General features: G+C 41.2%; 1 protein-coding gene across 3 annotated transcripts in view; it reads right to left on the reverse strand.

The window, feature by feature from the left end:
* Nucleotides 1-12,383, reverse strand: part of TMEM131L (transmembrane 131 like) — a 169,361-nt gene that overhangs the window by 84,421 nt on the left and 72,557 nt on the right. For all 3 annotated transcript variants that reach the window (XM_042935265.1, XM_042935264.1, XM_042935267.1), the window contains exons 4-5: nucleotides 4,929-4,997; nucleotides 50-173 (exon numbers count right to left, since the gene is read on the reverse strand). In XM_042935265.1, the coding sequence (XP_042791199.1) occupies nucleotides 50-173; nucleotides 4,929-4,997 (193 nt within the window). The remainder of the gene's footprint in view (nucleotides 1-49; nucleotides 174-4,928; nucleotides 4,998-12,383) is intronic.

Consider the following 12,383-nt stretch of genomic DNA (forward strand, 5'->3'; position numbering starts at 1 on the left):
ATCTGGCAGCCTGCCACAGCATAGTTTCCAAGAGTACATCAACACTTACCCTGCAATGAACAGGAGGCACATGAAAATGTCTAGCAGCTGTAAACACTGAATTCACCACGACCTCACTATCCCTACTAGGGTTATAAGCATAGAGAATCTTTGCTGCAGGGTGACCCAGGAACCTAGGAGGGGAACAAGGAGAAAAAAAAAACCAATGTATTATGTGGTTCTAAATATAGCTATCCATCCACCCATCCCTCCACCCACACACATTGTATATATACTTTAATCCCAGAAAGCTGTTGATGTTCGTTAAAGTTAAAAGCAACAATTATTAAATCCTGTTATTACTAAAACATTCAATCCACAAAAACTTTTTAAAGAATCCTGTCTTTTACAAGACACATTTAATGCCAACCAATGGTAACGCCTCACTGACTTTTGTGTTAGAAGAATTCAACACACATGGGCCATTAAATGCTTGCAAATACTCAGAGTAGGAAATAGGTACTCGCTCTGATTCAAATGAAAATATGTTTAGGTAAGAAACTGTACTCAGAAAAACCCAGTTTTTTTAGGGTTTCTTCTCTGAGTAATAAGTTTAAAGAGGCTTTCCAGGGGAATGGATTTCAACTCACAAAGGGACTTTATCAAGCCTTATGAAAGGAAAACTTAATTGTTGCTAAAGACCATTCTTCTGAGAAAAATGAAAATTCAGCAGCACTTTCTAGCACTTGCTCTTATCCATTCAAATCATGAGGCTTGTAGAAAACCCTGATGAAAGCTTTGGCTCCTCCCTCCACAAACGGGCACACACAAAAGTTTTACACACGGCTCGAAAACACTTGTGCACTAAGGTAAGAATGTCTGCTTTCCAGCAAACACCCTGAGAAGGACGCCCATGTTAATTCTTTCTTTCCTCTGCTTTCTATCCACAAGGCTAGCAAAGGAACTGCAAGGGAACAGAGAGCACTCTCTGGCCAACCTACTGCCATGTTCCCTGGAATCATTTACCTCTGATTCCTACTGCCCAATACCAAATTCACTCCACTTAACTCACACTGTCATAAACAGAGAGCCAGTGAAAGTTTCACTGAAGCCATTTCTCCAGTTTTAATGCCCTCAGTAGCAGAGACCCAAATATACCGCTCTCCTAAATATGGCCTAGAAATAAAACTATATTTTAAGTTCAGCAAAAATTCATCTACCTTAAGCTTGAGTTTCTCTGATTTTATTCTGACTTCTCTGATACTAAGAATTGTGTGTTTTAAGGAAAATTAAGTGCGTGCTGTCTGTCTTACGTGTAACAGTGGGATTTCCAAACTATTATATCACTGCCACCAAATCTCTCACATTCTTCTTCCAGCTTTCCTCCTCCTTTTTTTCAAGATTTTATTTTTAAGTGATCTCTACACCCAACATGGGGCTTGAACTCACGACCCCAAGATCAAGAGTCGCATGCTCTACAGACTGAGTCAGCCAAGCCAAGCGCCAACGCCCCCACTACTTTTAATCACAAGTCTTAACTGAAGGTTTAATACAGCCAATGTGTTATTTTCAAAAACGGGTTCTTTACACCCAGTGATAAATAAAATATACATCAGTGTGATCAAAACCTTGATATTTTTTTAGTGTTTGTAGCTAATACAACTAAAAATATTTTAGACTACCATGAGCACAAAAGGTCACCTCAGGGAGTCCTGCTTGGGGAGGATGGGGCTCACATTTGTCTTTTCCTTCCATTAAATTAAAAAAATAAAGACTTCCATGGTTTTAGGTTTTAGGTAAATAATACGATTCAATCAGCAAAGCTATTAATACTTGTCCTCAAAGCTTTATCTCCCATTCATATCACTGGAATATAAGATTTTTAGTTCAAAAAAATACAAGTGTTTCCCAGACGAAAACACATTAAAAAATCGTACTGCAAAACTGCAACTCTAGGGAGCCCAGTGACTGTGTTCCCCCAGAAACCTCACCAGACCTGACCCAGACCTGGTTACCACTGGGCTATTTTTATTCTATGTTTTTTAATTCTATTTTTAAAAGCGTTATGAGGATAAGAATTTCCTTCACTAGTGACAACTGGAAGGTACTCTTTAATTTAATACTACAAAAGAATGATTAAAATCTTTTAGGAATGATTAGTACTTTTAATCTCAGGACCAGTGGGATATTAACCCTTAACAACAAATCCTACAAAGTGGATTATAGGCAGAAGGCAGCTGCCAGAAGGCAGCTGGATAACACTCTCCTGGTTCTGCAACCCAGAGGAAAACCAAAGCTATGAAAAAGGGATGGGGTTTGCCCAAGGTCAACTTCAAAATAAACAATAGCAAAAGCTGAACAAGGGCAGTGAAGAAATCAGAAGGAGGACACTTGGGCTGAAGTTTGAATCTAATGCCTATAAATTAGACCATTTGTTAAAAGTAAGGTAAAACTTGACTAATTTTAGAAGTGTTCTAATTGACTACAGTTTGTTATTGAGGCTTTTTTAAAACTTCAGCAAAAATAATTTATTCCCTTAATCATATCCTAGATCTCGCTTATTAAAAAAAATAGCATGGTATGTGCTGACTTAGAAATGAGAAGACAATTCTAAGATTTATTCTGTTACTTCTAGCAAAATGCCCTTGGGCAAAATACATTACTTCTTAGCAAGAAATACATAAGCATCTGTAGTCCATGCTCAAATATAGAGATATTTGAAAATCTCACACAGACACACGCACGTGCCTCTCTGTATGTGTGTGTGTCACTCTCTCAGATAATACCTACCTCCACTAGTCCACTATCCTTCTAGGATTGATATAAAACTCAACTGACAAGAGACATGATTGTACTTTGAGAACTATAAAGTACTACATACACAAAACTGTATCATCCAAAGATGATTCAAGTCTAAAATGTAGTAACCTTTTTGGGGGTGCCTGGGTGGCTCATTTGATTAAGTATCTGACTCTTGGTTTCAGCTCAGGTCATGATCTTGCAGTTCGTGAGTTTGAGCCCCACATCAGGCTCTGCGCTGACAGCAGAACCTGCTTGGGATTCTCTCTCTCCCCCTTTCTCTCTGCCCCTCCCCCACTCGCTCTGTCTCTCTCAAAGTAAACTCAAAAAAGAATTTTTTTAATGTATAAAGATTTTAAACATTTGTTTTTCAACCTGCTTCCAGTTATGGGGACCAGAAACTGATGCATATAGCTAATTAACATATGTTGCTAATACATCTATACATTCATGTGCATTGATCACAGGATTTTTATCTTACCGAAGAATAAACATATTATAGATAGCCAACATACTATGAACTGGAGTTGTTATCCTGATCTAATTGTACTTACTATATCCATCTTATTACATCTACCAATCTGTAATATATATATTTTTAAAAGTAGGTCCTGCACTGAAATTTCTTTTTACAATAAAGACTGTTCACAAAAGCGATCTCTCAGAATTTGCAACCAATGAGGTTTTATTATAAATTCAGCTTTGAACGTTTCTTTACCTAACAGTAAAGGTGTAAAAAACTCAAACACCAAAAAGCAGACACCTCGAATCTTGTAAAATCAGCAAGCTCCCCTCACACTTTTCTCTCTTCTTCCTTTACAGAATCTCCTTTAAAAGCTCAACAAGAAACTTTTATATTTAAAGTTCATTCTTCCTTCACCTTAGGGTTAATCTTTTGATGATCAGAAGGAAAGAAGGAAATCCAGATGAATAAAGGAGGGCACACCAGGAGACCACCACTAACTCACCCCAGATGCTCTCCTATCACCACGCCTATTTCATTCACATAACTTCTCTTGTAACTCAAATAAGCTCTTCGTAAAACTGATGTTCCAGGCTGCTGAAATAAGCAGAGCTTTGACACCTAAAACACTCTTTTACTTCCATACCTGAAACTCCACTCACGTGAAATTGCATCTATTCAGTTCTGCAATATTCTGCATCCGGGGAGTTTAACATTTTAAGTTTCAAACTTCAAACGCTTGTTAAGTGTCACAGCCAACTAGAGTCCTTAAGTCCCTTCTGCACAGTGTCACCATGCTCTTTATTTCTCCAAGTTCCCAGATTAGCCCCACAACCAACACTCAGATCACATTCCCTTCATCTTAACGGTTCTTAACACAATGCACTCAGCTCATGTGTGCTCTTCTCCACTTAACGTCTTTCCAAAGTCTTAACTGTGGTAACTAATGTTTGTACATGCAATTGTAAATCCCACAGCATCACAAGCAGTAAAAATAAGCAGATGAATCTAATTAAAAGAATCTAGGGGCGCCTGGGTGGCTCAGTGGGTTAAGCGTCCAACTTCAGCTCAGGTCATGATCTCATGGTTTGTGAGTTTGAGCCCCTCATCGGGCTCTGTGATGACAGTATGGAGCCTATTTGGGATTCTCTCTCTCTCTCCCTCTTTCTCATTCTCTCTCTCTCCCTCTTTCTCTCTGCTCCTTCCCATTTGCGCTTGTGCATGCTCTCTCTCTCTCTCTTTCAAATAAAAAAAAGAAAAGAAAAGAACTCAGAAACCATCAATATTTAGTGTTTTCATTATACAATAACCTGATTTGCTATAGAAAAACCAGGAGTTAATACTGACTTCTTATCAAATTCTAATCACTATAAAATATTATAAGGTATATTTATTAATAACTGAAGAAGTAGCTAAAACAATCTTACACTCTCCTTTTCACAAAAATATTCCTTTTAACAAGCCCCAGAATCAACATCCCTTATATTATTAATATACTTAAAATGTATTCAACTTTTTATATATATTAATATATTTTAAGTATATATATATATATATATATACATACATATATATACATACATATATATATACATATAGATATATACATACATATATATAAAATATCCTGAAAGCAAACAATGCAAATAATACAAGTTATTAAAAATTACAAAGAAAAGATACTTACTGAATTCCAAAATCTAGAACTGATGGCTGAAAATGTAAGCCCTTTCCACTAAATAGTTTGTCTGAGAAGCTAAAAAAGAAAAGACAAGACAGATTATTTTTTGTTGCCATTTTGAAACTTGAATGCTGAGTTAAGAGTATACACTTAGGCCAAGGGCTCTCACAAGATATAATTTTACTCCCCTATTGATGAGTCTGAACTAGATCTTAAATGTAAAAATTGAATTATTAGAAGTCTAATACAATTCTATACTTGCAAAAATTTAAGATACTTTTAGATTATGGTTAGTATAACATATCAAAAGTACAGATTCTATAAGCATTCAACAAAAATGAGGAAGCAGTTAATTTTTAATATACATTTAATTTAGGTTTCATTTATGGATGAATTCAGATAATACGACTATTTTCATAAACTCCAAATCAAGACATACATGTAAGATGACTGGGGATGAGGGGTTGAAGAGGGAAGGAGATTTGGCCTCTAAAGTTGTAACAGGGAAAGGATGGGAGCAGAGAGAGCCAGGGATGCCCCTGAAGGCTGAAACCATCCCCAAGTCCGTATTTTTAAGAACAATCATCACATAAAACCTCACATGGCAGGTCACATCTTCAACAGCTATTAACCAGTTATGATGATTTTTCTTTAGAATCAAGACACATACCAAATTAACATACCAAAAAACAGAGTAAAATAAAAATGTATGTATAACATAATAACATAAAAAAATATATATACATATACATAAACATACTTAAAGAGAAAATACAAAATATGTGTGTATGTACTTGTATTATGTGTGATATATTATATACACCAAAAAACTATCAATGCTTGTGACATTTTAAAAGCCATGCAATCCAAAACTATTGAACTGGAGAAGCCCCTAAATGCAACAAGTGTAGCTATTTTCAAAGACTCCAGCAAGCTTTCTAAAATGCAATCTTTCCACTGTCTCCTCCCACCAACTAGCACTGCACCAAACGTGGTCCCAAGATTGGTCCAGGAGTGGACATCTGAATTTCAGAGCTGCTGGCAAAAAGAAGCTTTGTGACCTTCAGCAAGCCCATCTCCCATTTTTCTTGAAGGTGCAAACAATACAGAAACCAGAAAACCCCTTCCAAAATCCTCATATCATAGGAAGGATCCTGGCTGCAATCTTTCCTTCCTCCCTCCACTTTTCTGTCCTTATCTAAATCAAAGTGACATCTCAGTCTCCACCTGCCCAATTCCCACCTTTCTACTTGCGTTGAGCTTGAACAGATAAGAGGTATGTTGTTTACTGGCCTCCTAGGACAGGACTAACTCCATGATGATGTACAAAAAGACCACTAACACACCCAGTTGCCTCCAGAAATGTTTTCAAGAGCCCCAGGAGGTGATGGATGCAAAGAAGTGCCAACATCAAATGTACCACAGCCACCCCGCTCCAGATCGAGCTGGCCAGGTTTTAGCATTCCAGAAGAAAAGGAAAACAGGCAACTTCACATGCCAAAAATTATCTTAGAAGAGTCAGGGTACTGTATAAGTAATAAGTAAAACAATTAATGATAGTCTCTTCCTGCGTACCAAAAGTGGATTTATCATCAGATTTCACACCCAACTTCTGCACGAAGGCAAGGTTTTAAGGATTTAAGTAGCTCACTTGAGATCACATAGCTATTAAGAGTCAGAGCCAGAATTCCCATGCAGATCTGTCGAGGCCAGAAATATGAAGCTGGTATGGAGTCGGGGCCTGTCCAAGTTCACCAGACCTACCCAAGGAACCAAGGCACTCCAGCGGTTGAGTGAGGGTTTGAGCTTTAGCGTGCAGACAAACTTGGGATGCCAGGCCCAAAGCCACTGCTCTCCAGTCCTGAATGAGTCAACCACTCAACTTCTCAAAAGTCTTAGCCTTACTATCTTAAAATGAAGATGACAACAGTATCTACCATATAGTTATCCTGAGGTTAAAATGAGATAATAATGCCTTTGCTTCGTGCCTGGCACATAGTTAAGTGCAATAAATATTAGATCATGTTACTAAGAGGAAGACTGTCATCTAACAAGAAAAGTAATGAGAACAGATGGAGAAGCCAATTAAGCCTGAGTCAGAGCTGACCTGGGGATTTAAAAGTCCCAAATGGGGAGCAGTAATTACCTCTGAATAGAACAGATGAAATATAAACCTGCACCATCTCATATCATAACAGAGATTTTTAAATCCCACAATCAGGAAGTTTTACACACCCAACAAAAATCAGATATGAAAGGTCCAACCTACAGCAATAAAACTAGAAACAGACAGACTGTCTCTAACTTCGAAGAAAACTTTATTTCAATCTCATAATGGAGAAGTAAAACCATGTCAATATTTCTTCCTAAAAGTCACAGAACAGATTCATTTTTCTCTTTGGTCAGTTTCAGCTCACTCGACTTTACAATTTGGAAAGGAGAGCAAGTTACAAGGGGATTTAACATCACTGTCTAAGGTTAAAAAGTTAGTACTCGTAGATAAAACCATTTTAGATGTAGACACTGCCCTGGAGAGTATTCATACACATGCACATGTCCTCAAGTATTTGTTAAAGACTTTAGGGGGAAGGGGGCCTGGGTGGCTCAGTCAGTTAAGCGTCAAGACTCTTATTTCAGCTCAGGTCCTGATCTCAGGGTTGTGGGATCAAGCCCTGCATTGGGCTGAGTGTGGCACCTGCATCGGGCTGAGTGTGGCACCTGCATGGGATTCTCTCTTCCTCTCTGTCCCTCCCCTCCACCTCAAAAATAAATAAATAAATAAATAAATAAACAAATAAATAAATAAATAAATACATAAGGCACAAGTTTTTAAAAAAACTTTAGGGGGGAAAAGCAACAAACTGCCAAAAATTAGTCAACTACCAACACGTATTCTCAAATATCAGTGGTAGCTAAGAAATTATACTGTGTTTAAAGACACCAAGGTTTTCACTTCCAAATCCATGACATCAAAGTAACTTAAGCCTTAAGAGCTACAGCAATAAGAGACAAAATTCCTTCCCTTTGCTCCTTTCATTCAAAGTCAGCATTAACCTTTTCTCATGTGTGCCCTTAATACTGAGGATGCTTCTTTTACATCACAATTCACCTGGCCTCTTTCCCTCTTAGGAATTCCCTTTGTCTGGCATAAAATAAACTCAGACATCTTGTAAAAACAAATTAGAAAATTATGCCACATATTTCTAATGTGTACCCTCCCCCCCACCCAGGAAGGTAATTATAAGGAAAAGCCCTTTATTAGAAGAGAAAGATAAAAGAGGAACCATTTTTCTTCTATTACAGGAGGGAGGCATAGGAGGAGAACAAGAGGTGACAGTAATCTGAGGTGCGGGGGCTCTTGTTTATATGGACCCCACCCCAGACACTCTCTTAGCCCTTCTAAACACACCCACCGGCCGCAAAGAGCTGAATCTTTACTCAGCAGCAGGACATGTGGATGAGGAATCTACATATTATTTGGAAAGAATATCATCACCTAAGATTACCTGACTTTTTTTCTTTTATCATCTTCTCTTTTTTGGAAACTTCAGCTAACTTTTTTCTTTGTATATAAAACAAAGAAACAGGGGGCGCCTGGGTGGCTCAGTTGGTTGAGTGTCCGACTTCGGCTCAGGTCATGATCTCGCGGTTCGTGGGTTCAGGCCCCGTGTCGGGCTCTGTGCTGATGGCTCGGAGCCTGGAGCCTGTTTCAGATTCTGTGTCTCCCTCTCTCTCTGACCCTCCCCCGTTCATGCTCTGTCTCTCTCTGTCTCAAAAATAAATAAATGTTAAAAAAAATTAAAAAAAAAAAAGAAAAGAAAAGAAAGAAGAAAACAAAGAAACAGTTTTTTTAAAAAAAGTGGCTGGTATAAGAGAAAAGAAAATTTCTCTGGAAATTTTAGAAGAGCTTGGTTCAGGTCCCAGATATGATATGAGCTCCCATGTGACACCAGGCTTCTGTTTTCTCTTCGACAAACTGAAGGAGCTGGACCAGACTGCATGGCTCCGGGATCCTTAGAAGGGCATTCAGATGCCTCGACTCCTTCTTCCTAGGAAAATTATATCTATTTGCTGATATCAGACACACCCATTAAAAAATTTCAGTCCAGTGACTTCAGTAGGGAATGAATTAACTATAACCAACTGTTTAAGCCACTCAGAAATGTTATCTAACCAAATACATCATTCCAAACACAATGCTCCACCTCCCTGGAAGGAGCAACAGGACCCAAGGACTGTGGACCAGGCCTCAACGGCTCATGGCCATTCAGTAAGGACTAGCTGCGCCAGGGCAGGTGACCAGCTCTAGGAAGACCCTCCCCTCAAGGTTACAATCCAGGAAGCCAGACAAGGCTCAGATGCCAACAAACAAAACTCATAGATCAAGAAAGTTCAAAGTGAGGGACAGAAAGCTCTGAAAAAGTCAGGAAAGGCTTAGGGTGGGGGTGGGAGGGGGCAGGGGCCTCAAGGAACAGTCACCACAAATGGAAACTGAAAGGAGGCCACTTGCAAAATGAACAGCAGCAGGGAAGACACAAAGGCTAAGGAAAGCACAGGCCGCATCTGGAAAACACCATTCAGGTAAGGAAGACACACTAGAAAGTTGGGGCGGAGTCTCTGACTGGTGAAGCATATGGCAAGGGAGGTGAGCCTGAACAGTGAGGACAGAAGGGAGCAGACAGGAGGGCAGCCAGCAATACAGTCTTACTGGAGGACAAGGACATTGGGATGGTGCACGAGCCAGACGCTCACCACAACACGCCATGAAAACAAGACTCGTGCACCGTGGCTCTGCACTGGGTCTTACCCCTAAAGGAGCCTAAAGGTTTGACCAATCTCTGAAGGACACTGCAAAGTTCCAGAACAGGGCCTGCAGAGGCTGGTATAGTCCTTTCTGAACAGGTAAAAAATAACTTCACCTTCCAGCAAGGGTTTGAGAAACAATGGTGGCCACCTACAGAGAAGATGGAACTGTCTGGTTTTCCACATTCCTAAATGCACTGGTTTCCATTTGCCTCTCAAAGCCCCAACATCTCCAGCTGGCTGTCTTTTACATGCAAACTCTTCTAATACCTCCAGAGCATGGCCATGACAAGGCTTTAGCCACTGGATGAGTACAAGGACAAGAGGACTGGCTTCCCACACAGTCCACAGACCCTCTTCTGCCTCAAGGAAGGTAACAAAGGAGACCATAGCAAAATAATACCATAGCCTAGACTCTGAAGTATTCAAGGAAAGACATGTTACGCTAATGAGCTACTTACTGGGCTGTTCTCCTTAGAGTCAGGAGAATGTGAGTGCGCACCAGAGCTTAGGGCTGGGACTGCTGTAAAAGACCCACAGAGTCCACAAAGGTAGAGATTTGTGCACTGTTAATCCCCTTGGACTCTGAGAAAACACACACACACACACACACACACACACACACACACACACACACACACACACACCAGGTATTTTCAGGACACAGCTGCTATTCCCAGGCACCTGGGGGGGGGGGGGGCGGGGGCGGTGGGATTTAGTACTTTCCGTCATACGGCAAAACTGGGATCAAGCCCTACGCAGATACAAGAAGCCCCAGCCTAAGGCAGCCCTTCCTGAAGCCTGCCCACAGTTAGACCGGCCACCCCAGAGCAAGGCCTGCACGGTTAGCATGGGCACTGCCCTAACCACTCCAGTGATCCAAGGGAACCCAGGCGCAGGCCTTTGGTGAAATGGCCCGAACCATGTGATTTATGAAGTAAGTTCTATAACTACATGGGTTATGAAATTCTACATCATAATCTTAGTACCACAAGTTGCTTTTGGCTCCTCCTTTTAACTTAAAAAATATTTCTAAGAGTTTACCGTGGCAGATATGATAGACATAAGCACATCTACTGAAGTTAGAACTGTCATTCTTCCTGGCAAAGTAACTACTGACAGATAATCACTTAAGGATGGAGGCAGAAACCAGTATTTTTCCCTAATGAATCCCCAATGAGTGAGGGGGTGGGGGGTATCATTTGGCAGAAGAGAAAAGTCCTTGGAGCAATCCTAGCAGTGGTCAAAGGCACCCTCACTGATAAGGGGATATTTGGCGTTTTAAACCAGCCCTACATGTTGATGGCCAGGCCTTCCCAAGGCCAGGACAAAAGTCCTACACACCAATCCATCCCTCAAGTTGCAAAGACGTTCTCCCAGCTCATACCACCCAGGGATGAGGTGTTCCTTCTCTCAAAGATTAATGCCCGAAAGCCCCTTTCTGGATGGAACCTGGGCTGGTTTCAGGCCCTCACCCATCCTGCCCTCTCCAGGATTCTCAGCATCCCCTCCTGCTCTTTCTCCTCCACTTACATATAGAAGATACTCATACTCCAGTCACTCCGACCTGATTCAAGTCCCCTCCTTCCCTTCAGCTGTGGGTCAAAGTAGCAACGACAGCAAGTACACTTACTAAACACTTACCAGATGTGTGTACCAGATGCCGTGCCCAGCACTTTGCTATCCTGTGTAATCCAAGGAACCCTGTGTGGGTACTATTAGTATCCCACATCCACACCCAAAGAAACAGACACTTTGAGGGTTTCCACAACCAGCCAAAGCCCACTCCACTGCTGGTGGCTGAACGGGAATGAGCCCCTGGCTACACCGCCTCCCGTCCACGTCTCTGGGGTCCTGCTCCCTCACTCTACCGCAAATGCTCTTGCTGAGGTCATCAGGGAGAGCAAGCTGGGAAGGCAAGTGCTGAGGCTACTCAATCTCCCCACTGGCTACTATCCTGAAGTGCCCCTCCTTGGTTTCTAGGAAATCTTGCCCAGTTTTCCTCCGCCCTCTGTGCTGTTGCTTCTCACCTCCCTGTCAGGCCCTTCTCCCCCACATTACTGTCTCCTCAGCCCTCCCTAAAGTCTCACTTTGGCCAGGCACACCTACCCCCTAGTTTTAGCTATCACCAACAGGGTGACACTTCCTCTAGGGACATCTGTCACTTCTTTCTCCAGCATCCATGTTTCCTTACTTCAACCACAGACTTCCCACTGTCACCTCTCCTGGATTCCGAAAGGGCCAATTACTAATACTTCTAGACCTGCCTGTAGCTAGAATGCTGGCATATGACCCAGACTTGGCCAGTTTCACCTGCCTGAAGCGGGCAGGGCATCAGGAGATGATGCCACAAGGAAGGGAAGGAAAGAAAATGGAGAATCGTTCTGGGAATAACCACGGCAGTCAGGCAGCATGGTTAAGTGTCAGGGACGGCAGTGTCCTCGGCATCTGCTTCCATGGCACAGTTCTAGCTGTGGTTCTATCTGCTATGTCCCCTCTTACATTCTTTGTTTTTCTCAGCCTGGTTCTTAAGTCTTCCTAGAGATTCTGAGAGCTGCCCAACATCTTTTCAATAAATTCCTTTTTTTTTTTTTTCTGCTTAAATCAGCCAGAGCTGGTTTCCGTGGTCTGACTGATTCATTTCTCAAGACTGTGTAT

The sequence above is a fragment of the Panthera leo genome, chromosome B1 (assembly GCF_018350215.1).
Source record: "Panthera leo isolate Ple1 chromosome B1, P.leo_Ple1_pat1.1, whole genome shotgun sequence".
In the NCBI taxonomy this organism is placed as follows: Eukaryota; Metazoa; Chordata; class Mammalia; order Carnivora; family Felidae; genus Panthera; species Panthera leo.